Genomic DNA, 26,525 nt, shown 5'->3' with positions numbered 1-26,525 from the left:
CCCCTCTCCCCTGTTCTCTCTCTCCCCCCCTCTCCCCTGTTCTCTCTCTCTCTCCCCCCCCTCTCCCCTGTTCTCTCTCTCCCCCCCCTCTCCCCTGTTCTCTCTCTCCCCCCCTCTCCCCTGTTCTCTCTCTCCCCCCCCTCTCCCCTGTTCTCTCTCTCCCCCCCCTCTCCCCTGTTCTCTCTCTCCCCCCCCTCTCCCCTGTTCTCTCTCTCCCCCCCCTCTCCCCTGTTCTCTCTCCCCCCCCTCTCCCCTGTTCTCTCTCCCCCCCCCCCTCTCCCCTGTTCTCTCTCTCCCCCCCCCTCTCCCCTGTTCTCTCTCTCCCCCCCCCTCTCCCCTGTTCTCTCTCTCCCCCCCCCTCTCCCCTGTTCTCTCTCTCCCCCCCCCTCTCCCCTGTTCTCTCTCTCCCCCCCCTCCCCTGTTCTCTCTCTCCCCCCCCCCTCCCCTGTTCTCTCTCTCCCCCCCCCCTCCCCTGTTCTCTCTCTCCCCCCCCCCTCCCCTGTTCTCTCTCTCCCCCCCCCTCCCCTGTTCTCTCTCTCCCCCCCTCTCCCCTGTTCTCTCTCTCCCCCCCCCTCTCCCCTGTTCTCTCTCTCCCCCCCCTCTCCCCTGTTCTCTCTCTCCCCCCCCCTCTCCCCTGTTCTCTCTCCCCCCCTCTCCCCTGTTCTCTCTCCCCCCCTCTCCCCTGTTCTCTCTCTCCCCCCTCTCCCCTGTTCTCTCTCTCCCCCCCTCTCCCCTGTTCTCTCTCTCCCCCCCCTCTCCCCTGTTCTCTCTCTCCCCCCCCTCTCCCCTGTTCTCTCTCTCCCCCCCCTCTCCCCTGTTCTCTCTCTCCCCCGTTCTCTCTCTCCCCCCCCTCTCCCCTGTTCTCTCTCTCCCCCCCCTCTCCCCTGTTCTCTCTCTCCCCCCCTCTCCCCTGTTCTCTCTCTCCCCCCCCTCTCCCCTGTTCTCTCTCTCCCCCCCCCCCTCTCCCCTGTTCTCTCTCTCCCCCCCCCCCTCTCCCCTGTTCTCTCTCTCCCCCCCCCCCTCTCCCCTGTTCTCTCTCTCCCCCCCCTCTCCCCTGTTCTCTCTCTCCCCCCCCCTCTCCCCTGTTCTCTCTCTCTCCCTCTCTCCCCTGTTCTCTCTCTCTCCCTCTCTCCCCTGTTCTCTCTCTCTCTCTCTCTCTCTCTCTCTCCCCTGTTCTCTCTCTCTCCCCTGTTCTCTCTCTCTCCCCTGTTCTCTCTCTCCCTCCCTCCCCTGATCTCTCTCCCCTGTTCTCTCTCTCTCTCCCCTGTTTTCTTTCTCTTTCTCTCTCTCTCTCTAGCTGTTTTTGTACTTTTCTCATAGCACCCATTCCCGGCACTCTGCCCTCCCACAGCTCCAGCTTTGCCCAGACTTGGCACCCAGGGCCACTCCACCGCCTCCTGAGCTGAGTCTATGTGGCAGCTTCTCGCTGTGGGCAGTGAGAGACACAATGCCGGGAGCTGGTGTCCAAACTGTAACCTGACTCCCTGCCCAATTTCAGTCCGTGATCGCAAGTTAATTCGCCGCAAAGGCGCCGTTCTTTCGCCGAGGCTGCTGACAGTAACCTGAATTTGCCTTTCCTCGTGGCAGAGGGAGGCCCGGCTATTTTAATGTTAGATTTGCCTGGAGAAAGCACGGCACTTGCACCAGAACCAGAACATGATCATCAATTCAGCAAAAAACACATCTTCATCGATACTGGCGGGGCTGCTGGGAGTTTAATTGCTTTAGTTTCCTGGATCTGTGGTTCGAGGTCATTTATCAGATGAATTGGGGAAACGCCTCTCATTGAGATAAGCAAATCACGTTGGATAAACCCAATTGCTCAAGCCTGGGAGATTAAGGGGGAAATCAGCATCCCAAAGAGGGGAAGGAAGGAGTCTCAGGTGTGACTCGTGGTCGGAAGTCATAAACGACTCTTTCTTTTTACATTTTGATCCCAGGTGTCAGCCATGACTCAGTGGGTAGCAATCTCGCCAGAAGGTCGTGGTTCCATTCCAGAGACCTTGGGTACGTAATCTCGGCAGACACTCCCATTGCAGTACTGAGGAGCGCCGCACTGTCGGAGGGCAGTACTGAGGGAGCGCCGCACTGTCGAAGGGGCAGTACTGAGGGAGCGCTGCACTGAGGGAGCGCTGTACTGTCGGAGGGGACAGTACTGAGGGAGCGCCGCACTGTCGAAGGGGCAGTACTGAGGGAGCGCTGCACTGAGGGGAGCGCTGTACTGGTCGGAGGGACAGTACTGAGGGAGGCGCCGCACTGTCGAAGGGGCAGTACTGACCGGGGAGCGCCGCACTGAGGGAGCGCTGTACTGTCGGAGGGACTGTACTGAGGGAGCGCCGCACTGTCGGAGCGACAGTACTGAGGAGCGCTGTACTGAGGGAGCGCTTGTACTGTCGAAGGGGCAGTACTGAGGGAGCGCCGCACTGTCGAAGGGGCAGTACTGAGGGAGCGCCGTACTGTCCGGAGGGACAATACTGAGGGAGCGCCGCACTGTCGGAGGGGCGAGTACTGAGGGAGCGCCGCACTGCCGGAGGGGCAGTACTGAGGGCGCGCCGCACTGTCGGAGGGGCAGTACCGAGGGAGCCGCCGCACTGTCGGAGGGGCAGTACCGAGGGAGCGCCGCACTGTCGGAGGGGCAGTACCGAGGGAGCGCCGCACTGTCGGAGGGCAGTACCGAGGGAGCGCCGCACTGTCGGAGGGGCAGTACCGAGGGAGCGCCGCACTGTCGGAGGGGCAGTACGAGGGAGCGCCGCACTGTCGGAGGGCAGTACCGAGGGAGCGCCGCACTGTCGGAGGGGCAGTACCGAGGGAGCGCCGCACTGTCGGAGGGGCAGTACCGAGGGAGCGCCGCACTGTCGGAGGGGCCAGTACCGAGGGAGCGCCGCACTGTCGGAGGGGCAGTACTGAGGGAGCGCCGCACTGTCGGAGGGGCAGTACTGAGGGAGCGCCGCACTGTCGGAGGGGCAGTACTGAGGGAGCGCCGCACTGTCGGGAGCTGCTGTCGTTCGTATGAGATATTAAACCGAGGCCCCGTCTGCTCTCTCAGGTGGACTATTTCAAGGAAGAGTCTCGGTCAACATTTATCCCTCAACCACCACACTTTCTAAAAAAAAAAATAATTATTATGTCATTTACCTCACTGCTGTTTGTGGGAGCTTGCTGTGCGCAAATTGGCGGTCGTGTTTCCTACATTACAACAGTGACTACACTTCAAAAAGTACTTCATTGGCTGTAAAGTGCTTTGGGACGTCTGGTGAGTGTGAAAGGCGCTGGAGAAATGCTTTTTATTGGTGTTAATTAATGCAATCAATGCTCCCTTTAAGCTGCATGGCCGGGCAGCGCTCTGGGCCTCCCCGCGCAGCCGGCTCACCGGCTGTTCAATGGGGAAAAACCGGGCATGCGCGGTATTTTGAATGGGCCGTGCACCCAAAGAAATTAAAGGGAACATTGATTGCAATGTCGTACTGCGTTAAATGAGATTAACCCAGCAAACAGATTCACGGGGAAATAGTTCTTTGCTCCGGGCCCGCTCAGTTAAGTATTTCAACTGGGGAAAGTGTTGCATGGGTGAAAGACAGTGTGACTGTTGCTGGAGCATGACCCTCGAGCTGTCATGCTGCAGGTTCGTACCTTTACAACAACAACTGCATTTTCAATGTACATCATTGGCTGTAAAGCGCTTTGGATGTCCCGAGGTCGTGAAGGTGCTATATAAATGCAAGTCTTTCACGTCTTTCTTCCTGGTGTTTTTCCCGGCTGCTGGCAGGTTTACTCTGGGAATGCCGCCCGCTGCCACAGATCCACATGTTGGGAATCCGGGGACCCAGCACCCCACCGAACCCATCCTGACATTGGAATGTGCCAACCATGCTGTGGGGAAGGAGGTCGCTCGCAGGCCGACTGATCTAACTCCCCACCCCCCCCCCCCCCCGCCAAGAGCTGCTCTTCAGTTGATTTATAAATAGCTCCGCAGCAGGTTCTGTGACCCTGGGAATTCTTTTTTGTTCTTGCAGCGTGCTGTGGTTCAATTTCTCGCTTCCTCTTTCTGGGGTTGTTTGTTTCAGATCTGAACGAAAATGAACTGCAGTTTATTTCTACAGACTGTCCAACTGTCTCCCCTCGCTGCGCCCGCCTGTCTCCCCTCACCGCCCGCCTGTCTCCCCTCGCTGCGCCCGCCTGTCTCCCCTCGCTGCGCCCGCCTGTCTCCCCTCGCTGCGCCCGCCTGTCTCCCCTCGCTGCGCCCCTCGCTGCGCCCCTCGTTGCGCCCGCCTGTCTTCCCCCCCCCCCCCCCCCCCCGCCCACTCTCTCCCACCAGCCATGTTTCACTCGGTGCCAATGCAGAAGGGGAAGCTCCACACCAAGGTCACGCCATAATTCATTTCCCCACCATCAGTGGCAAACCTATAACCACTGGTCCTTGTCAGTTTGGCTCATTCTGTTGCACTACTGCCTCAGAGACACGAGGTTATGGGTTCACGCCCTGCCCCAGGACTCGGCCGGGTCGCTTAGGCTGACTGGGAGTGCTGCATTGTCTGAGGCATCATCCTTCAGGTGAGACGTTAAACCGCGGCCCCGGTCTACCTTATCCGGTGGCTCCTTATCCTCCTTTAAGATCCTCCTTGAAACCCGCCTCTGATCAGGTTTTTGCTCCATCCTTCTCATCACTGCTCCGTTGGATTGCTGCCTCTTTAATTCCGGTGGCCCCTCTGAAACTCATTTGGATGTTTTTATGCATTAAAGGCACTGTGTAAATGTTGGCTGGTGTTTGTGTGGATGCAAAAGATCGCATGACACTATTGAGCGGTAACCATACAACAGTGCCAGCTTGGCTCAGTTGGCAACACCCTTGCCCATTAAGTCGGAAGGTTGTGAGTTTAAGCCCCAGAAACCCCAGAACTTGAGTCCAGACTCGAGGCTGTCACTCCCAGCGCAGTACTGAGGGAGTGCAGCACTGTCGGAGGTGCCGTCCTTTCAAACGCGATGTTAATCCGAGGGTCCCACCTGCCTGTTCAGGTGTGCGGTGAAGGGGAGTTCGCCCAGTTCCTGGCCAACATCCCAGAATGCTTCTCATACATTGAAAGACTTTGGAATGTAGTTACACTTGTTCTGCAAGAAATGTGGTGGCTATTTGCACATAGCATTGAGAGTAATGATCAGTTAATGGTGCAAATTCCTCATTTCACAAGCAATACACGTGAAAAGTAGAGAAGTTCTGTTAAACTTCTATAGAACCTTGGTTAGGACCACACTTGGAGTACTGTGAACAGTTCCGGCCTCCATATTACAGCGGTGCTGGAGAGGGTGCAGAAAATATTTACAAGAATGATCCCAGAACTGAGAGGTTCTACCGATCGGGAAAGGCTGAACAGGCGGGGGCTCTTTTCTCTAGAAAAGAGAAGGCTGAGGGGCAACCTGATCGAGGTGTTTAAGATTATGAAAGAGTTCGATAGGGTAGACGTAGAGAAGATGTTTCCACTTGTGGGGGAGACCAGAACTAGGGGCCCTCAATATAAGAGAGTCACTAATAAATCCAATGGGGAATTCAGGAGAAACATCTTTACCCAGAGAGTGGTGAGAATGTGGAACTCGCTGACACAGGGAGTGGTTGAGGCGAATAGTATAGATGTATTTAAGGGGAAGCTGGATAAAGACTTGAGGGAGAAAGGAATCAAAGGGTGAGATGAAGAGGGGGTGGGAGGAGGCTGGTGTGGAGCATAAACACCGGCACGGACCAGTTGGGCCGAATGGCCTGTTTCTGTGCTGTGAATTCTATGTAGTTCTGTATCGTCTATCCTTCGCTGGCAGTGGTTGAGGGGGTACTGTGCAAAATGGCCACCACATTGCTTGCATAACAAGTGTAACTACATTCCAAAGTCTTTCAATGTATGTGAAGCATTCTGGGATGTTGGCCAAGAACTGGTCGAACTCCCCTTCACCGCACACCTGAACAAGCAGGCGGGACCCTCGGTTTGTCTTGCTGCAGTTGTACAGGGCCTTGGTGAGACCACATCTTGAGTATTGTGTGCAGTTTTGGTCGCCTTATTTGAGGAAGGATGTACTTGCCATGGAGAGAGTGCAGCGAAGATTCACCAGGCTGATACCTGGGATGGCAGGAATGACGTATGAGGAGAGATTGGGACGATTGGGCTTGTACTCACTGGAGTTTAGAAGAATGAGAGGGGATCTCATTGAAACTTATAAAATTCTGACAGGACTAGACAGACTAGATGCAGGAAGGATGTTCCCGATGGTCGGGGAGTCCAGAACCAGGGGTCACAGTCTAAGGATAAGGGGTAAGCCATTTAGGACAGAGATGAGGAGGAATTTCTTCACCCAGAGAGTGGTGAACCTGTGGCATTCTCTACCACAGAAGATAGTAGAAGCCAATTCATTAAATATATTCAAGAAGGAGTTGGATATATTTCTTACGGCTAAAGGGATCCAGGGGTATGGGGAGAAAGCAGGTACTGAAATTGGATGATCAGCCATGATTGCATTGAATGGCGGAGCAGGCTTGAGGGGCCAAATGGCCAACTCCTGCTCCTCTCTTCTATGTTTCTATGTTTCACGTCGCGTTTGAAAGGACGGCACCTCCGATGGCGCCGCAGTCCCTCAGTACTGCGCTGGGAGTGTCAGCCTCGAGTGTGGACTCAAATCCTGGAGTTTCTGGAGCTTGAACCCACAACCTTCCGACTTAACGGGCAAGGGTGTTGCCAACTGAGCCAAGCTGGCACTGTTGTACGGTTACCGCTCAAATTGCGCTCCCCAGTCTCGACTCAAGTTTTGCTACGGTGTGAAAATTCGACGTGCCCACCATCTAGGAGGGCGAAAGTAACTGACGAACTGGAAGGGTGCAAGAAACTGATTAAACCCTTTCGTTAAGCTCCGATCTCCCAAGAATGTACCTGGTTGTTAAGTGCGCCGCCCCATGTGGTGACTGGGTCAGTGCCCCCGCGTTAGCTGTTCTCAACCAGACCACTTAACTCAGCTGCACAATTGACCTCAGCACCTCTGGGCTAGACGGTGAAGAAATCCACTGCAGATCCTGCTTCTCTGCACACTCCAGTCTCCATTTCTCCGTACCTATGGAAGGATATACTTACCTCCGAGGGGATGCAATGAAGGTTCACGAGATTGATTCCTGGGATGAGAGGGCTGTTCTATGAGGAGAGATTGAGCAGAATGGGCCGATACTCTCTGGAGTTTAGAAGAATGAGAGGTGATCTCATTGAAACATACAAAATTCTTCTTGGGCTTGACAGGGTAGACGCTGAGAGGCTGTTTTCCTCCTGGCTAGGGAGTCTAGAACTAGGGGGCATAGTCTTAAGGTAAGGGTCGGACAATTAAAACTGAGATGAGCATGAATTTCTTCACTCAGAGGGTGGTGAATCTTTGGAATTCTCTACCCCAGAGGGCTGTGGAGGCTCAGTCGTTGAGTATATTAAAGGCAGAGATCCATAGATTTTTGAATATTAAGGGAATCGAGGGATATGGGGATGAGGTAGAAGATCAGCCATGATCTTATTGAATGGCGGAGCAGGCTCGAGGGGGGCCGTACGGCCCGACTCTCACCCCTAATTCTTGTGTCACTGCTGTTGCGACTAGTTTATTTTGAACCTTCTCCCTTTTTTTTTGTGAATCTGATTGCACGTTCGTGTGTAACGCGCGGTGGTTGTTGTTTCTGTTTCTTTAGCTCCGCGATTGGGGAACCCGCGTGCTGGATTCCGGGATGGCGGAGAGTAAGCTGAGCCAGGAGAGGCACAGCCTGATAGTCCTGAAAAACGAAAATAAACTGGTCCTGGAAGCCTTCCTGCGCAGGATGTTGACGCTTGACGAGAGCGCCACCATTGGCCACGTTGGACGTTACTACCACGACACCAAGAAGTTCATATCGAGGTAAGTGACGTAAGAAAACTACTAGGCACTTGGTCTAAGCGTTAAACAAAGCTTTAATCAACTGTTTTACAACATGGAGGTCTAGTTGTGTCCTTCACTAGTTCCTGTTAAAGAATGTCCTGAGCAAGCTGGGCCCATGCCGAGTATTTATACTCTCCCTGGACAGCGCCACCAGCAGGCCGCCCAGTATCATTTCATAAGTCATTTCCACATAAATGATAAGATTCATGTCAGTAAGTCTCTCGTTCTCGCCTCGAAACCCTTCTTGTGTCTCGCTCGGGAGGGAAGGGGCGGGATCTCCTCTTGGCCCACTGGCGAATAGGTTGGGGTTGTAGAATGTTCCGGCCTGGAAGCAGGCCATTCGGCCCATCGAATCTGCGCCATTGTTTTTTTCCCACGAGGAGAGAATGGAGGCGGTGTAACGAAGGCTCACTAGATTGATCGCTGGGATGACAGGGTTGTCTTATGAGGAGAGATTGAGTGGATTGGGCCGATACTCTCTGGAGTTTCGAAGAATGAGAGGTGATCTCATTGAAACATATAAGAGTCTGAGAGGGATTGACAGGGTAGATGCTGAGAGGTTGTTTCCCCTCAGCCAGGGGAAAGACTCCAGTCTAGAACTAGGGGTCACAGTCTCAGGATAAGGGGCGGCCATTTAAGACTGAGATGAGGAGGAATTTCTTCACTCAGAGGGTTGTGAATCTTTGGAATTCTCTACCCCAGAGGGCTGTGGATGCTGAATCGTTGAGTATATTCAAAGCTGAGAGAGACAGATTTTGGGACTCCAGGGAAATCAAGGGATATGGAGATCGGGCGGGAAAGTGGAGTTGAGGTTGAAGATCAGCCATGATCTTAACGAATGGTGGAGCAGGCTCAAGGGGCCGAATGGCTGACTTCTGCTCCTAATTCTTTGTTCTTTATGAGGCTGAGCTGCAGTGGAAGAGTTAGAAGAGGGGGTTGAGGGACGTTCCAGAGCTAGGGTGGGATGAGGCCATGGAGGCAATTACATTATTCGCGCACCAACTGCTTTAACTAAGTAAATCAGGTTTCCCAGCTCAGGGAAGGGGGGGGGGGCATTAATGAAGACTACAGTCTTGATTTTCTTTCAATTCCCCTCCTGCCTCCCCAAAAATACCAGGAGAACCCGCCCAACACTACAACATTCCAGCCCCTACCTACCCATCATCTTAGACCCTGTGAACTCCTCTCCATTATTTTTGCACCACCTGATTATCCCTCCTTGCTCTCACATCCCGTGACCCACCAGTGGTCCCAGACTCCGGCATCCCCCCCCCCATCCCAATGGCCCCGCACCCAGGCACTACCTCCCCCAATCTCGAAGCCCAACACCACTTCTGAAAGAAAGAGCGAACTTGCATTTACGTGCCACCTTTCCCGACCTCAGGACCTCCCAAAACGCTTCACAGCCAATGAAGTCCTTCTTGAAGTGTAGTCACTGTTGTAATGTAGGAAATGCAGCAGCCAATTTGTGCACAGCAAGCTCCCACAAACGGCAAAGCAATAATGACCAGATCATCTGTTTTAGTGACGTTGGTTGAGGGTAAAATATTGGCCCCGGGACACCGGGGAGAACTCCCCGGCTCTTCGTCCAATAGTGCCATGGGGTTTTCTACATGCACCTGAGAGGGCAGACTCTCTTTAATGTCTCATCCTAAACTTTACTGCTCCCAAACTCCACTTTCTACCTCCTGCTGCTCCCAGACCTTGCAGCCGCTGTCCCTACATTGCCACACCTCCTGCTCCGATCCCAGTCGCACTGATTCCTGATTCCCCTTCCCGGTACGTCCACACTCTGCCACCCCCATTCGAGTGCTGCTGGCGGGAACAGGAGCCTAGTGGTGATGTCACTGGACTAGTAACCCAGAGGCCTGGACTAATGATCCGGAGACCCAAGTTCAAATCCCACCATGGCAGCAATTCAGTTAATTAAATAAATCTGGAATAAAAAGCTAGTATCATGAAACTATCGGATTGTCGGAAAAACCCATCTGGTTCACTAAAGGCCGGCATTTATTGCCCATCCCTAGTTGCCCCTTGAGAAGGTGGTGGTGAGCCGCCTTCTTGAACCGCTGCAGTCCCGTGTGGTGAAGGTGTTCCCACAGTGCTGTTAGGGACAGAGTTCCAGGATTTTGACCCAGCGACCATGAAGGATCGCCCGATATACTTCCAAGTCGGGATGGTGTGTGACTTGGAGGGGAACGTGGTCTGGCCTGTATGCGACCACAGCAATGTGGTTGACTCTTAACTGCCCTCTGAAATGGCCTAGCGAGTCACTCAAGGGCAATTCGAGATGGGCAATAAATGTTGGCTTTGCCAGTGACGCCCACATCCCATTAATGAATTTTTTTAAAAATCGCACTGCTCCCATTGAGCCCGTACTCCGGAACTGCCTCCCACTACTGGTGACCCCTTCCCAATACTCCAGGAGCCCAGTGCTCATCCATTTCCACATCTCACCAGCCTGCTAGCACATTCCCAGTGCTATCGTTTCTCCTCTTCCTCACCAGCACCCCCCGCCCCCCGCCCCAATACCGTTTCATGCTCCCTTCTAACTTGCCTATGCTGCAACATCTTCCTGTATATCCAACTCTATCAAAAAAGGGAGAGCCATAAAGCTCAGTACATCGCTCAACAGACGTCGTAATAATCACGGCCAACGGTCCCTCTTATATTTTTGGGTGCGCGGCCCATTCGGATTTTCCGGGCGGGCGCGGTTTCTCCCATTTAAAAGCCGGTAGACGGCCAGTGCGGGACCAGCAGACCGCTGTGTGGTCATGCACCTTAGCGGGAACGTTGATCAAGGCTACTGATTGACAATTTTGACAGGAATGTGGTCCTAAATGTGATGAAATATGTCATTCATCAGACTCTGTATTTAATTACATATATCGTATTGCCTGCTCCTGTGTTTTACCTTGTATTGTACATAGTGCACCGCCCCCTTTCTCCCCATTGGGTGTGTCGGCTCCGCCCATACCTGGCCCTACTTAAGACAAGCCCAGGCTTGTCTTGCAGCAGAACGCTAGGTGAAGACACAGGCATCTTTCTTTGCTAATAAAAGCCTAGTTTTATCCAGTTAACTTTGAGCCTTGAAGTTATTGAGGCGCATCACTAATCACAGAACCGTACAGCACAGAAGGAGTCCATTCGGCCCGTCGTGCCTGTGCCGGCTCTGAGCTCTCCAATTAGTCCCACTCCGCCCCCCCCCCCCCCACTCTTTCCCCAGAGCCCTGCAAATTTTTTCCTTTTCCAAATCACATAATGTGAACTTGATAATATTGCCAACACTCCAATAATATTTTGGTAAAATCATAACTTTGCTTATTACTGTGTCCTTGATAATCTATTGTCCGCTACATAATGTAGCACAGTGTATCCTTTGACTCACCATGAGCAATGCACAGTAGATCTGCAAAGTATAATATTAAAGAGAGAAAGAAAGCCAGTTACTTCCTTCTGATTTTTCTAACCTTGATTACCTGGCCTTTCCTCAAAGCTGGGTATTTACAGGGAGCTGCCAACCTACAGGAATCTACTTCCCTCGGCCATTTGCACGGTGGAATCAGAGAATGGTTACAGCATAGTAGGAGGCCATTCGGCATAGAGAGCCGGCACGGGCTCGACGGAAGAGCGCTTCAGCTAGTCCCACCCCCCCCCCCCGCCCTTTCCCCGTAGCCCTGCAAATGTTTTTCCTTCAGGTACTTATCCAGCTCCCTTTTGAAAGCCACGATTGAATCTGCCTCCACCACCCTTTCAGGCAGTGCATTCCACTTCATGTCAACTTTTTTACGCAGCGAGTGGTTATGAGTCAGTCATTCATGAAAGAAAGACTTATGAAATAATACTGAGCGGCCTGCGGGTGGCGCTGTCCAGGGAGAGTATAAATACTCGGGCACGGGCCCAGCTTGCGCAGGACATTCTTAACAGGAACTAGTGAAGGACACAACTAGATCTCCATGTTGTAAAACAGTTGATTAAAGCTTTGTTTAATGCTTAGACCAAGTGCCCAGTAGTTTTCTTACGTCAAAAGTTTTTCCTCATGTCGCCTTTGGTTCTTCTGCCAATCACCTTAAATCTGCGTCCTCTGGTTCTCGACCCCTTCCGCCAATGGGAACAGTTTCGCTCTCTACTCTGTCCGGGCCCCCTCATGAATTTGAATGTTTTAATTGGTACCGTGCCCATTTTAATATTTTCTTTTTTAAAAGGACCCCCGAGAGCCAGGACTCCAACGCCGCTTTCAAATCGCATGGTCAGCGCAAGCCGAACCGGAAAGGGTCTTTGGAAAACGAAGCAGAGGGAAAAAAGAGGAGTCTGAAGCGAGTCGAAGGGGCTCAGGACGACGCTGACTGGGATACAACAGATGAAGAAATATCCCAGGCGGAGGAGAAGAAGCACGGCTTCAGAACGACTATCAAGAGGCTAATCAGACGGCCGAGAAAGAAGAAGACAGACGAAGTATCTGACAAAAAGTCCAGGGATTCGCTCGACCCACTGGAAGACCATGGGCCTGGGAGGAATAACAATAAAGTTGACTCGAAGGTCAATTCCTTGAAGAGGCCGAAAAGTACCAACCCTTTAATAGCCTGCACAACCGGCTCGATAGAATCCTTCGCCCCCGATGCAAAGGAGGATGCCGCAGAGGAGAGGAGCAAGCAAAGCTCCAAGAAGAGGAGCAGCCACCAGAAATTTTTGAACCTGTTTAGGAAAATGTCGCATGGGAAAATGGATCATTCTTCCCTGGCCTCAGAAAAAGACCAGGGGCCTGTGCCGTCCTCACCTCGGCCCAACACGCTACCCCTAATGACCAACTACAAGAGTAGCACTGATGAAGGTGAGCCATTTGTCCTTCAGGAACTGGTGGAACCCTGTTTAGTAGCTTACTGTGTTCTTTTGAAGAGGTTCATTTCTAGAGGGATGGAATTGAAAAGTAGTGAAGTTGTGTTAGACTTGTATCGGACCTTGGTTGGATCACACTAGGAGCACTGCGCACAGTTCTGGGCTCCATATTATAAGAAGGATATAGAGGCATTGGAGAAGGTGCAAAAAAAGATTTACTAGAATGATAGTTATAACCTCTCAGTTCTGCTATCAGGAAAGATTGAACAGGCGGGGGCTCTTTTCTCTAGAAAAGAGAAGGCTGAGGGGTGACCTGATAGAGGTCTTTAAACTTATGAAGGGGTTCGATAGGGTAGTTCATAGAGAAGATGTTTCCACTTGCAGGGGGGAAGACTGTTGAATCTGTGATTCTTAAAGTATGATGTTTTCCAATAACCACACGGAGGCTGTAACTTAACAATCAACAGGTGTTTACTGGAGTAGGGTAGTCTCAAGACTGACAGTACAGAGGCATGCTCAAGGCTTATATACAAGTGTGGTCACTGCCGGTACCTACAGTATACAGGAGCTGTAAAAGTAGTTCTCTCTTAAAGGTACATACACTACAATTCCTCCCCTTTTAGATTAACAGTACCCATAATATTCAAATAACAATTAACACTTTAACATGCACATTAAACAAATAGTCCATTTATAGATTCAGTCTTTGGGGCGGCTTCCTGATCCTTTTCTGATAGAAGCCGTTTCTGGGTTCCTTCACTTTGAAGCCCACACACAAACTTGTCCCTTAACGTATCTGCTAGTCCCACTCCAAACTGGCAGTGTTTCGATAGCTTGCGCAGTTCCGTTAAGTACTCAGCATTACTTTCGTCTTTATGCTGGTTCCTGTTGTGGAACTTAAATCTTTCTGCTATCAGCAGTGGTGTGGGGTTTAAGTGGTCCTGTAGGATTTCTACTATGCTTTCGAAATTCTTATCCACGGGCTTCTCTGGGGTTATTAGGTTTCGCAGTAAGCCATAAGTTTTTGCACCCATGGAATTTAACAAAACCAGTGCTTTCCTGGCATCTGGCACTTCATTTGCCCTGCAGTACACCTCAATGCATTCCACATATGTCGCCCAATCTTCGACTTCATTGTCGAACACAGTGATACTGCCACTCTTCGACATCCCTGGGTGTGATTTAACTGTCTAAAATGGTGTCTCCCGCGCTCTCCCTTCTTCTCCGCTGGCACAAAATGGCGTCTCCCGCGCTTTCCTTTCTTCCCGCGCTCGCCCTTCTTCTCCGCGGCTCAATGGCGTCTCCCGCGCTCTCCCTTCTTCTACCCGCGGACGCGGTTCAGCCCTTGAGCCCTGGCTGTGCTCTGCGCGTTCTCCTGTGCGCCTTTCCTGTTGCCGTCGCTCGGTCCTGAACCCGGCTGCTGCTTTACCCTCTCTCTCTCTCTCTCTCTCTCTCTTTGTTTTTCCTCGACGCCGCTCGGTTTTCAACCCCCGGCCGCGCCCTGTGCGCTTCACCCTCTCTCTTACCCCGTCGACGCTGCTCGGCTTTTTCTATGCCGTCGGTCGGCTCCAGCCGCCGCTGTCCGGGAAGGGTCTGCGCTGTACCTGCTGCCAGTCTGTTGCTGGATCGTCGTGGCTGGGGAACCAAGCCCGACTCTCAACAGCCTCCCCTGCGATGTTCACTCTCTGCCGGATGACTGGGCGGTTGCTCGTGGTCGACGCCCGTGCTTCTGGCCTCGACTTTCTTCCACCGTCCTCCCGGAGTGAATCCTTGAAGGGAAATGCAGAGTTGCAGGTAGATTCGAATCGACCTCGTCGCCACTGTTGGATCCGTGATTCTTAAAGTATGATGTTTTCCAATAACCACACGGAGGCTGTAACTTAACAATCAACAGGTGTTTACTGGAGGAGGGTAGTCTCAAGACTGACAGTACAGAGGCATGCTCAAGGCTTATATACAGGTGTGGTCACTGCCGGTACTACAGTATACAGGAGCTGTAAAAGTAGTTCTCTCTTAAAGGTACATACACTACAGAGACCAGAACTAGGGGCCATAAATATAAGTCACTAACAAATCCAATAGGGAATTCAGGAGAAACTTCTTCACCCAGAGAGTGGTGAGAATGTGGAACTCGCTACCACAGGGAGTGGTTGAGGTGAATAGCGTAGATGCATTTAAAGGAAAGCTGGATAAACACACGAGGGAGAAAGGAATAGAAGGATATGTTGATGGGGTGAGATGAAGAGGGGTGGGAGGAGGCTGGTGTGGAGCATAAACACCAGCACGGAGCAGTTGGGCCGAATGGCCTGTTTCTGTGCAGTAAATACCGTGTAATACATCTAGGGGTTACTATGGACAGGTTAGTGAAACAAGAGACCCAATGTTCGGCTACAGTAGGAATGACAAAGTAAATGGGTTTCATGCTGGTTTCTGTTGCAATTGGCTAACTGCACAAGCCAGTGTGCACTCCTGGGCCATGTAGGAACAGGAGGAGGCCATTCAGCCCCTCGAGCCTGTTCCGCCATTCAATGAGATCGTGGCTGATCTGTATCTTAACTCCATCTACCCGCCTTGGTTCCGTATCCCTTAATACCCTGACCCAATAAAATCAATCAATCTCTGTTTTGAAATTTCCAATTGACCCCCCAGCCTCAACAGCTTTTTTGGGGGAGAGTTCCAGATTGCCACTACCCTTTGTGTGAAGAAGTGCTTCCTGACGGCCTGGTGAGAGTGAGCCACAGCTGACACTGACTATGTCCAAAACCTCCTGGGTTTTATGTTCCGGCCTTGTAGCTCTCTCTCTCTCAGCCGCCCTGTCGTTCCCTTTCTGTGCCGTTCACCTTAAGCTTTCAGTGAACGTTTTTGAATTGTCTCCAGGGTCAGCAATAACTGAAAACGTGGAATTCTACTCCAAAGTGGCAAAGAAGCTGGATAAATTGGCACAGAAATACTGCCACGACCACTTGAGCCCCAGTGCTGAAGCTGACTCACCTGAGACAGGTAAGTGTTGTCTGGAACCCGAGGGGGAGGGGAGTCTGGAACCCGAGGGGGAGGGGAGTCTGGAACCCGAGGAGGGGGTGGGGGGGAGTCTGGAACCCGAGGGGGTGGGGGGGGGGAGTCTGGAACCCGAGGGGGAGGGGGAGCCTGGGACCTGAGGGGAGTCTGGAACCTGAGGTGGGAGGGGAGTCTGGAACCCGAGCGGAGTGCATGTTTGGGGAGTAAGGGAACCGGGTTGAATGTTTCTATTCAACATTCCCTACACAGGTGCGGGGGAATTTAAAGTTCTCATTTTTCCGGGGGTGTGGGGTGGTGGGGGGGGAGGGGGGGTGAGGTAAAAATCAAACGCCCCCCCTTCCCCTCCATTCCTGAGCCTGGGGAGAGGTTTGTGAGCTGGATATCCCATCTAATGGAAAGGAGAGGAGCACGATGTGGGCAGCGAGGACTGGCTGGCATGTATAGGAGCGACTGCCCAAAGTACCCCGGAAGTTTATGCCACCTGACGTCCGTTCTCATTGAACTTCTTTAGTGAACAATAACGTCCTACAGAATGTGATGACTGACAAGGAGAAGATGATTGGGAAAATTGTGCTACTGCTGCAGGAACAAGGAGATGGAATCAACAAGAAGGTGAGAGGCAGTGGTGCGGGCTGAGGTCAGGCGTGGTGACCTTGAGCCCCTGTGGCGACCACAGCTCTAATCCAACAGGCCTTTGAAATGACCCTGTTCTAGGTTGCAGTGGTTTTGGGGTTTCTTTCAGTGTTCAGACCCGCATTCCCGCACTAGAAGCATAGAAACATAGAAAAATAGAAGCAGGAGTCGGCCCTTCGAGCCTGCTCTGCCATTCAATATGATCATGGCTGATCCTCTATCTCAGTACCATATTCCCGCTCTCTCCCCACATACCCCTTGATGCCTTTTGTGTCTAGAAATCTATCTATCTCCTTCTTCAATATATTCAGTGACTTGGCCTCCACAGCCTTCTGTGGTAGAGAATTCCGCAGGTTCACCTCCCTCTGAGTGAAGAAATTTCTCCTCATCTCAGTCCTAAATGTCCTACCCCGTATCCTGAGACTGTGACCCCTCGTTCTAGACCCCCCGAGCACTGTTCTGTGCTCACATGCAGTGTCTCATACAATCACAGAAACTCGCAGCACAGAATGTGCATAGGTCCCTGAAGGTGGCAGGACATATTGAGAGAGTGGTTAACAAAGCATATGGGATCTTGGGCTTCATAAATAGAGGTATTGAGTACAAAAGCAGAGAAGTTATGCTGAACCTTTATAAAGCGCTGGTTAGGCCACAACTGGAGTATTGCATCCAGTTCTGGTCACCACACTTTAGGAAGGATGTGAAGGCCCTTGAGAGGGTGCAGAGGAGATTTACCAGAATGGTTCCGGGGATGGGGGATCTTAGCTACAAGGACAGGTAGGAGAAGCTGGATTTGTTTTCATTAGAGCAAAGGAGGTTGAGGGGTGATTTGATAGAGGTGTACAAGATTATGACGGGTTTGGATAGGCTAGACGGGGAAAGGCTGTTCCCACTAGTTGATGGTACAAGGACTAGGGGACACAGATTTAAGGTTTTGGGCAAAAGATACAGGGGGGACGTGAGGAAAAACTTTTTTACGCAGCGAGTGGTGAGGACCTGGAACTCGCTGCCGACGGAAGTGGTGGAAGCGGAGACACTCGATGTTTTCAAGGGGAGACTGGATAGGCACTTGAGGGAAATAAACTTGCAGGGCTACGGGGATAGAGCGGGGGAATGGGACTGACTGGATTGCTCTACAGAGAGCCGGCACGGACTCGATGGGCCGAATGGCCTCCTTCTGTGCTGTTATGACTCTGTGAGAAGGAGGCCATTGGGCCCATCATGCTCTTTTGAAGGAGCAGTCGTGATTGGTCCCACCCGCCCTGTTTTTTTGTCCGTAACCCTGTGAGCTCCTCCTCCTCCAGTACCCGTCCAACTCCCCTTTCAAATTAGTGATGGAATCAGCTTCCACCACCTTTTGCAGGCCGAGCGTTCCCGATCCCGACAACTCTCCGAGTGAAAACATTCTTCCTCATCTTCCCCTTGAGATCTTTTGCCAATGATCTCTATGGACGGGTCTCTATGGAACATGACAAATGGAATATAATGTGGAGAAATGTGAAGTTATCCACTGGTAGGAAAAATAGAAAAGCAGAGTATTTTTTAAATAGTGAGAGATTGGGAAATGTTGGTGTTCAGAGGGACCTGGGTGTCCTTGTACACAAATCACTGAAAGTTAACATACAGGTACAGCCAGCAATTAGGAAAGCAAATGGTATGTTGGCCTTTATTACAAAGGGATTGCCGTATAAGAGTAAAGATGTCTTGCTACAGTTGTATAGGGCCTTGGTGAGACCACACCTGGAGTATTGTGTAAAGTTTTGGCCTCCTTCCCTGAGGAAAGATATACTTGCCATAGAGGGAGTGCAGCAAAGGTTCACTAGACTGATTGCCGGGATGGGGGGGATTGTCCTATGAGGAGAGATTGAGTAGACTAGGCCCATATTCTCTAGAGTTTAGAAGAATGAGAGGTGATCTCATTGAAACATACAAATTTCTTACAGGGCTCGACAGGGTAGATGCAGGGAGGATGTTTCCCCCTGGCTGGAGAGTCTAGAACCAGAGGTCAGTGTCTCAGAATATGGGGTTGGCCATTTAGGACTGAGATGAGGAGAATTTTTTTTCACTCAAAGGGTGGTGAGTCTTTGAGCATCCACAGTCCTCTGGGGTAGAGCTATCCAGTTGTTGAGTATATTCAAGGGAGAGAGAGATAGATTTTTGGATATTAAGGGATATGGGGATAGTAGGAAAGTGGAGGTAGAAGATCAGCCATGATCTTATTGAATGGCGGAGCAGGCTCGACGGGCTGAATGGCCGACTCCTGCTCCTATTTCTTATGTTCTTATGAAAGTCCATCCTGCCCCACATCAGCCAAGTTAAAGGAGCCATAACGTTGAGCTTGGCATTGTGGGCAGTTCCCTTCCCTGTATACAGAGCTTGAATCCATTCTCAACTGGTCCTCTCAGAAACACAAGAAGTAGATTTCACTTCCTTGCCCGGCTCTCCTGAAGGCAGTGACTCCTGCTGGGCGAGGGTCCAAGGAATGAGCAGCACCTTCATACCTTTCCCAAGTGGAGACTCTTTGCGTGTGAGCCTTGAGAATGATTCTCAATTGAGGTATTCAACCATGGAAGGGTATCTTGAATTATGAGGAGAGGTTGCATAGACTAGGCTTGTATTCCCTTAAGTACAGAAGATTAAGGGGTGATCTAATTGAGATGTTTAAGCTGATTAAAGGAGTTGATTGGGTAGATAGACAGATGGTGGGGAGTCCAGAACAAGGGGGCATAACCTTAAAATCAGAGCCAGGCCATTCAGGGGTGGTGTCAGGAAGCACTTCTTCACACAAAGGGGGGTGGAAATCTGGAACTCCTCTCCCCCCCCCCCCCCCCCCCCCCCCAAAAGGCTGTTGAGGCTGGGGGGGTCAATTGAACATTTCATAACTGAGATTGATAGATTTTTGTTGGGTAAGGGTAGTGAGGGGTTACGGAACCAAGGCGGGTCGCTGGATTAAGATACAGATCAGCCACAATCTCATTGAATAGTGGAACAGGCTCGAGGGGCTGAATGGCCTCCTCCTGTTCCTATGTTCCTAATTTGGGTGCTGCCCTTCACCCGGTTACTCTCTTCGTGAATGGCTAGGTTGGCAAGTCAATCTGTGACAGCATTGTGCATGGGGAGTCAGGATCAGGTGAAATGAGGTTAGAGGGCAGGGGTTAATTGGGCCAGGGTGTGCTAATAATTCAGACCCCATTTTAAAGTCGTACATTCTGCCCGTTCTTTTAATATAACACTTTGATTTAATAGTTGTAACTAAATAGCGAACCTTATGGCAAATTAGGAAGCGGAGAAGTACAGGCTAAGGAGCAGGGTGGTGGAAAGCTGTGGCGATACAGCGCCACCAATGGTAGGAAGATATAATTGCAATGTGACAAGTTAACATAGGAAGGTATAAATATAGTCATACAGCACAGAAAGAGGCCATTCGGCCCATCGTGCCTGTGCCGGCTCTTTGAAAGAGCTCTCCAATTAATCCCACTCCCCCCTGCTCTTTCCCCACAGCCCTGCAAATTTTTTCCTTTTCTAGTGTTTATCCAATTCCCCTTTTGAAAGTTATTATTGAATCTGCTTCCACCGCCCTTTCAGGCAGCGCATTCCAGATCATAATAACTCGCTGCGTAAAATAAATTCTCCTCATCTCCCCCTCTGTTCTTTTGTCAATTAACTTAAATCTGTGTCCTCTGGTTACCGACCCTCCTGCCAGTGGAAACAGTTTCTCTATCTACTCTGTCTAGACCTCTCATGATTTTGAACACCTCTATCAAATCTCCCCTCAACCTTCTCTGCTCTAAGGAGAACAACCCCAGCTTCTCCAGTCTCTCTACCGAAGTTCCCTTTAAGCTGCGTGGCTGCGCGGCCCTCCGCAGCTCCCGCACAGCCGGCTCACCGGCTTTTAAATAGGAAAAACCGGGCATGCGCGGTGTTTTGAATGGTCCGCGCAGCCCCTTAAAGGGGCCGTGCATCAAAAACATTTTTTAAGCAAATAATGCTCTCCGTAAAACTAAAGTCCCTCATCACTGGCACCATTCTAGTAATTCTCCTCTGCACCCTCTCCAAGGCCTTGACATCCTTCCTAAAGTGCGGTGCCCAGTATTGAACACAATACTCCAGCTGAGGCCTAACCAGTGATTGATAAAGGTTTAGCATAAATTCCTTGTTTTTCGTACTCTATGCCTCCAATTGTAATGCCACGGTTCCCGTATGTTTTTTATCTTAACCACTTTCTCAACTTGTTCTGCCACCTCTTTAAAAGATTTGTGTGCGTACAGCCCCATTTGTCTCTGTTCCGGCGCGCCCCCGGGTGTCTCTGTTCCGGCGCGCCCCCGGGTGTCTCTGTTCCGGCGCGCCCCCGGTTGTCTCTGTTCCGGCACCCCCTCTCAAATTGTACCATTCAGTTCATATTAACTGTAGACATTATAAAAGAGGAAAATTTGACACAAAAGAAGTGTGAGAAAAACAGGAGAGCGAAAAGTAAGGGATGTGAAGTGCATGCCAATGTTTTAATGTATATAATATTTTAAGTTACAATTTGCTTCATGTTAAACTTGCTCTCCTGTAGATAGAGGATGATCCACTGCTCCAAAGAACAATGAACAGGATGTCCTACCACAGCTTTACCAAACTGGTAGAGGTCTTTACGGCCAATATTGAGGAGCAGCATGAGGGTCCCACCAACAGCCCCGAGCTGACGAAGATCGCACTGACCATGGAACTGACCCGGAGGGTGGCCGGCATCAACAGCTACCCGGTGCAGCAGCTGATGGGCTACAGCATGCAGTACATGGACATGTTTGTCCCCTGGCTACAGGAGAACGGCGGATGGGTGAGTGCACGTCACTGGCATTAAAAGAAGGGCCTTTTCCCTCCCAGGGTAATGTTGGCTTCGGAAAGCCAAGGGCACTTGAGATCCCTGCTGCCCATGTGGAAGAAAAAATAAGCTCCTCCCTCCTTTCCTGAAGACCGTACCTCATAAGGGCACGTGCAGCCTCCATTACCCAACGCTATAGACCGTTGAGTATTGGCAGGCTGTCCGACTGTGGGAGGCATCACAGGTGAGCTCTACCTTGTCCTCGCCCAATGTCCGCAAACTTTTCCCCCACCGAGCTCACCAGACAGTGATTGTAAGCCGATTTTCTAACACACTCCCCGGGACATGAGGCAATTGTAGTGTTTTTTTTACCACAGGCCTGACTAAAATTAGTTAGCGCAGCTCAAGGGTGCGTGACGTTCTTGTTCTGTCTGGCTGAATACCACAGCAACAGAAGGCAACCGCCCAACTCCGTCAGGATGGGTCTACCAATCTAGGAGCAAGAGTTAAGTTCTCTAGCTCATGCTTCACCAAGAGTGCGTCTTTTTGCGGCCTAGAGGAGTCAGTGTTCCATGTTTATATTCAATCTGTGAGACCACACCTTGAGTATTGTGTGCAGTTTTGGTCGCCTTATCTGAGGAAGGATGTTCTTGCCATGGAGAGAGTGCAGCGAAGATTCACCAGACTGATACCTGGGATGGCAGGAATGACGTATGAGGAGAGATTGGGTCGATTGGGCTTGTATTCGCTAGAGTTTAGAAGAATGAGAGGGGATCTCATTGAAACTTATAAAATTCTAACAGGACTAGACAGACTAGATGCAGGAAGGATGTTCCCGATGGCGGGGAGTCCAGAACCAGGGGTCACAGTCTAAGGATAAGGGGTAAGCCATTTGGGACTGATGAGGAGGAATTTCTTCACCCAGAGAGTGGTGAACCTGTGGAATTCTCTACCGCAGAAGGCAGTTGAGGCCAGTTCATTAAATATATTCAAGAAGGAGTTGGATATATTTCTTTAGGCTAAAGGGATCCAGGGATATGGGGAGAAAGCAGGGACAAGGTACTGAATTTGGATGATCAGCCATGATCTCATTAAATGGCGGAGCAGGCTTGAGGGGCCGAATGGCCTACTCCTGCTCCTATCTTCTATGTTTCTATGTCATTATCACACAGCTTTTGGAGGAGCAGGGCATCTTGGACAGCAACTTCCTGGTTTCCACGTTCATACTGGTGTCCTTACTCTACATTTAGCTCAGACATCTGCTTGACTTCGCTGGTAGCACGCTTCTCGCCGGGACGGAAGGCTGTGGGACCTGGATCTGGGTTACTAATCCAGCTTGGGGATGAAAAGTTGTGTGTGATTTGGTGGGCCAATGATATGGGCTTGACTGTATTTTTTTTTTGTCTTCTGACAGACGATGGTGCTGCCTCTGGACGACGTGTCAGAACACCAAATAGACTGACTTCTGCCAAACAAAGGGACTTGATCTCCAAGGAGGGGGAGAAGTCGGTCTTTTTGATTTGGCCTCGAACAAAGAAAAAGTGCTACCTTTTTTTAAAATCTAGAAACTGTTCAACAAGGCTGCAGCCACCGAACAACCGAGCAGGTTAACGCTGCCCGAGTTCACGATGGGTAGGTGGACACCTTTTCATCCACGGATGAATGGGACAAGGAATCTGACTCCCCTCGTGTTCCTGGGCATTTTCTGACATTATTTCCAGAGACACGAGGTAAAAAGCCCTCCTATTTTTCATGTTTACTGCTGTTACTGTAACAATAGCTGTACTTTATACAAGTGAACTGGTGATGTAGTCTATGCCACCTGCATGTGTCCTATTTAACACGCGTTTTCAAATTTATTTTTTCCCTTTTTGCACCTCCCAAAGAAAGTCCAAAGTTGCCTTGCAGCAAATAGTCGTCCTCATAATATATAGCCTTCAAATTTATCATTGCAAATAGGTCATTTTATTACTGTAGAAAATCCTAAATTTGTGCCTCAGGTTATAGAAACACAGAAGATAGGAGCAGGAGTCGGCCATTCGGCCCCTCGAGCCTGCTCCGCCATTTAATGAGATCATGGCTGATCATCCAAACTCAGTACCCTGTCCCTGCCTTCTCCCCATGTCCCTTGATCCCTTTAGCCTTAAGAAATATATCTAACTCCCTCTTGAATATATTTAATGAATTATCAAGATAATGCTCTTCTGTTTTCAAATGAGCTGTTCCATCGAATTATATCACGGAGAAAGCGAGGAGAAAAGGCTGAGATTCGGGCTACAACATCATGGGAGGAACAGAGGAGGCGAAGAGAGAGAAAAAAGTATTTGAGAAAACTGCCTCGAGCTCATCAACAGATTTAATGATGTGTGCATTAATTGGCAGAATTGAAAGGGTTTGCAGGTTCTGATTTGGGCCTTTGGTTTAACTGTATGAGGAGTAACCAGTGTGTAACCGGGTATGATTAATAAGTGCTGGTGGTCCATAACTTGCGTGGACATCAGCGAGTAAATCAAACCGGTAAAGTTCTCCAAACTGGGCACATGTAGGTGGCATAGACAGCATCACCATTCCACCCCTATTTATTAACCTGTACGGTATAAATGTGGAGAGGAAAGGAGCGAAATGCGAGGAGACTTTGTTCAATTTGATAATGGCGCCGTCCTGGATGGGGATGCGTCAGAGCGGACATCAGCGGTGAACATCTCCCATCTGTTCCGAAGCTGGGAGATATCGCTGTTGGTAATGGGACGTGTATATTTAAAGCGGTCCTCGTTCTTCCTTTCTTTCCACGGCCTCCTCCTCTTGTGTATAACTGTGAACGGTTTGGTGTGTGTTTGACAGGAGTAGATTGTATTCCCAATGGGGAAGCTTCCGTGGAAGTCAACCCCTCGTTTCCTGTCCGGTTGGACGAGCCGTCGATCCCATATTGGGACACTGCTACCCAAACTACTGGCAGGGTTGTGTGTTTACTTGTACAGTTCCTTCGGGTATTTTTTTTTTTTTACATGTCATTTTGAGAATTAACCCACAGAGAGGGATGGGACAGTTGGGGTGAGCGATTCTCCCAGGCTGATTATCTGTACTTGCTGTGTACAGAGTGTCGCTGGTACAGATTGCTTGCCCTTCCTGTAGATGATGAATGGCCAACTAATACCTCTCTTCACATGGCATTATTCTGCTTGTTATATAACTTGAATTCAGTACAAATGTCAACACTGGAGTCTACAGCTCTGGCAGAGCAAGACTAACTCCTGGTCTTTCTACCCCTGCTGCCAGTGATTTGCTTTGATCACCGTGGTTACCAGGTGTGTTCGTGACACACGCACCATTTTTGTATTCTGGCTTGTATTCTGTTTTAGTCTACTGAGACGCAGTGAATCATAATCTGCTTTAAACCACTGAGCATATCAACTAAGAGACTTTCTAACGTGGTATTAGTAATCATTGATCGTGAGCAGGTCCCGACCAAAGGGTAGACAAGCTCGTGAAAAGCCAAACGAACCTCGGTTTCCTTGGGCTTGACACAAAGTGAAAGGTGGAGACCACTGACTGTCGCTCAGCGACATCTAGTGGTGGTGAGAGTGACTCCGGCACACACCTTATTTTCTCCTTGCTGTCAGAGTTGGGATTGTGAGGGCCACACTTTCAGTCTTTGAAGGTCTTCACTCGCCCGACTTTTGTTGAAACACTTTTGGTGTATTCTCTTCTTCGCCTAATGCTGAGGTGAGTGAGCGTACTGAAGGCTTGATGTGCAGTCAGTGATTATACTTCCAGCCCATTGGCCGTGCGCTGATGTGATGTAAAATAGTGACTTCTCTGAATTATTAATTTAGATAAGGAAGCAAGTGACTTCGGACCCTGGACTTGGTCTGAGCTCGGTTCAAACATGAAAGGTATTGGTTTAGGAACATAGGGATTGCTGGATGAGAAAGACCAAGGTCCATCTATTTCACCTCCTGGGGGTCGCACGACACAAAGATAATGGAGTTATTAACTGATCACAGCAATTGATCTCTATCAATGAGTCCACAACAGACCCAGAACATGAGGCAGGGAAAACCCCCAGTGTCATAGAGTCATAATGGCACAGAAGGAGGCCATTCGGCCCATCGAGTCCGTGCCGGCTCTCTGTAGAGCAATCCAGTCAGTCCCATTCCCCCGCTCTATCCCCGTAGCCCTGCAAGTTTATTTCCCTCAAGTGCCTATCCAGTCTCCCCTTGAAAACATTGTGTGTCTCCGCTTCCACCAGCGGTGGAGAGCTTTGGGAACCACGAGTCCAAAGTTTCCCCCCCCCCCCCCCCCCCCCGCCGTTCCTCCCGAGCACGCTGCACTCGTCACACGTCCTGTCGTGTTTTGCCAAAAGAAGCCTGGCATCAACCTTTTTTTTTTTTTTTTTAAGAACAATGTAATTTCTTTGAAAGTGTGCCATATCTTTAAAGTTTCGTTTAAAAAAAAAAAAAAAAAAAAAAAATTATTATTTTAAAGTTGTTTTAGACCTGGCGATTTTATTTTAATGGTTTTTCGTGGAGTCCAGGATCGTGGCAGCCAATAAGAGCAAGTGCATGGAAACTTCCAACATTGGACAGTTACCAGCACTGGATCAATGGCATCAAAGCAAGATGGACTTAAAAGTTTCGCAAAGAACAAGGGCTTTGAAACGCAGCACTTGTGGGCGTTGGGAAGCAAGTTGTGAATGTCACTGTGAATGGGGAGGGGCGATGTCTGTAGTCAGCCATAGCGTGGCCCCCCCCCCCTTAAAAAAAAAAAGGTAGTCTTGTACAATGTTCCCTTTAATTTTTTGGAGGGCGTGTGGCCTCTTTAAGGTTTTTCCTATGTAAAAGCCGGTGAGCCGGCTGCGCGGGGGCTGCAGAGCGCTGCGTGGCCACACAGCTTAAAGGGAACATTGCTATTGTGTTCCAGATGTTCCGATGTCGCAAAGTTCCTTGTAAGTCTTGCACTCCGATTGCTGTGCCCATTGTTCACCTGTGTAAATAACCACAAACTAGCAAGGGCCCCCCCCCCCCCCCTTCCCTCACTCCCGTGTGCCCATAATGAACCCCTAAACCAGGGCTGGCCAGTACCAGCCTTCACTCCAAAGACCACTCCTCCTCCCGTTCGTAGCGAAGAGCCCGGTGTCAAAGGGACATCGTTAGTCATTTGCGCTGTCGGGTGCAGCACTCCTCACTTAAGGCAAGCGGAGATCCACCCCCTTCCCCCATCGGCTGGTCGTGGAAGGGAATAGGGCTGATCCTCCAATATGTATGGAAATACCTTGTGTCTGTTTTATGCTACATCCTTTGTCCCACCCACAGTGCAG

General features: G+C 50.5%; 1 protein-coding gene across 1 annotated transcript; it reads left to right on the top strand.

The window, feature by feature from the left end:
* The first annotated feature begins 2,886 nt into the window (after window positions 1-2,886).
* Window positions 2,887-26,525, top strand: bcl2l12 (BCL2 like 12). Its single transcript, XM_085969867.1, has 7 exons — window positions 2,887-3,253; window positions 7,694-7,896; window positions 12,123-12,748; window positions 15,631-15,753; window positions 16,280-16,380; window positions 20,960-21,223; window positions 22,623-26,525. Exons 2-7 carry the CDS (start codon window positions 7,730-7,732, stop codon window positions 22,668-22,670), a joined length of 1,329 nt encoding a protein of 442 aa, XP_085825993.1. The 5' UTR covers window positions 2,887-3,253; window positions 7,694-7,729; the 3' UTR covers window positions 22,671-26,525.

Source organism: Somniosus microcephalus, chromosome 28 (genome assembly GCF_052327205.1).
Source record: "Somniosus microcephalus isolate GS21.2 chromosome 28, FLI_Smic_1.0, whole genome shotgun sequence".
Lineage (NCBI taxonomy): Eukaryota > Metazoa > Chordata > Chondrichthyes > Squaliformes > Somniosidae > Somniosus > Somniosus microcephalus.
The sequence above is the reverse complement of the archived record's forward strand: the minus strand, read 5'-3'. Positions and strand labels throughout refer to the sequence as shown.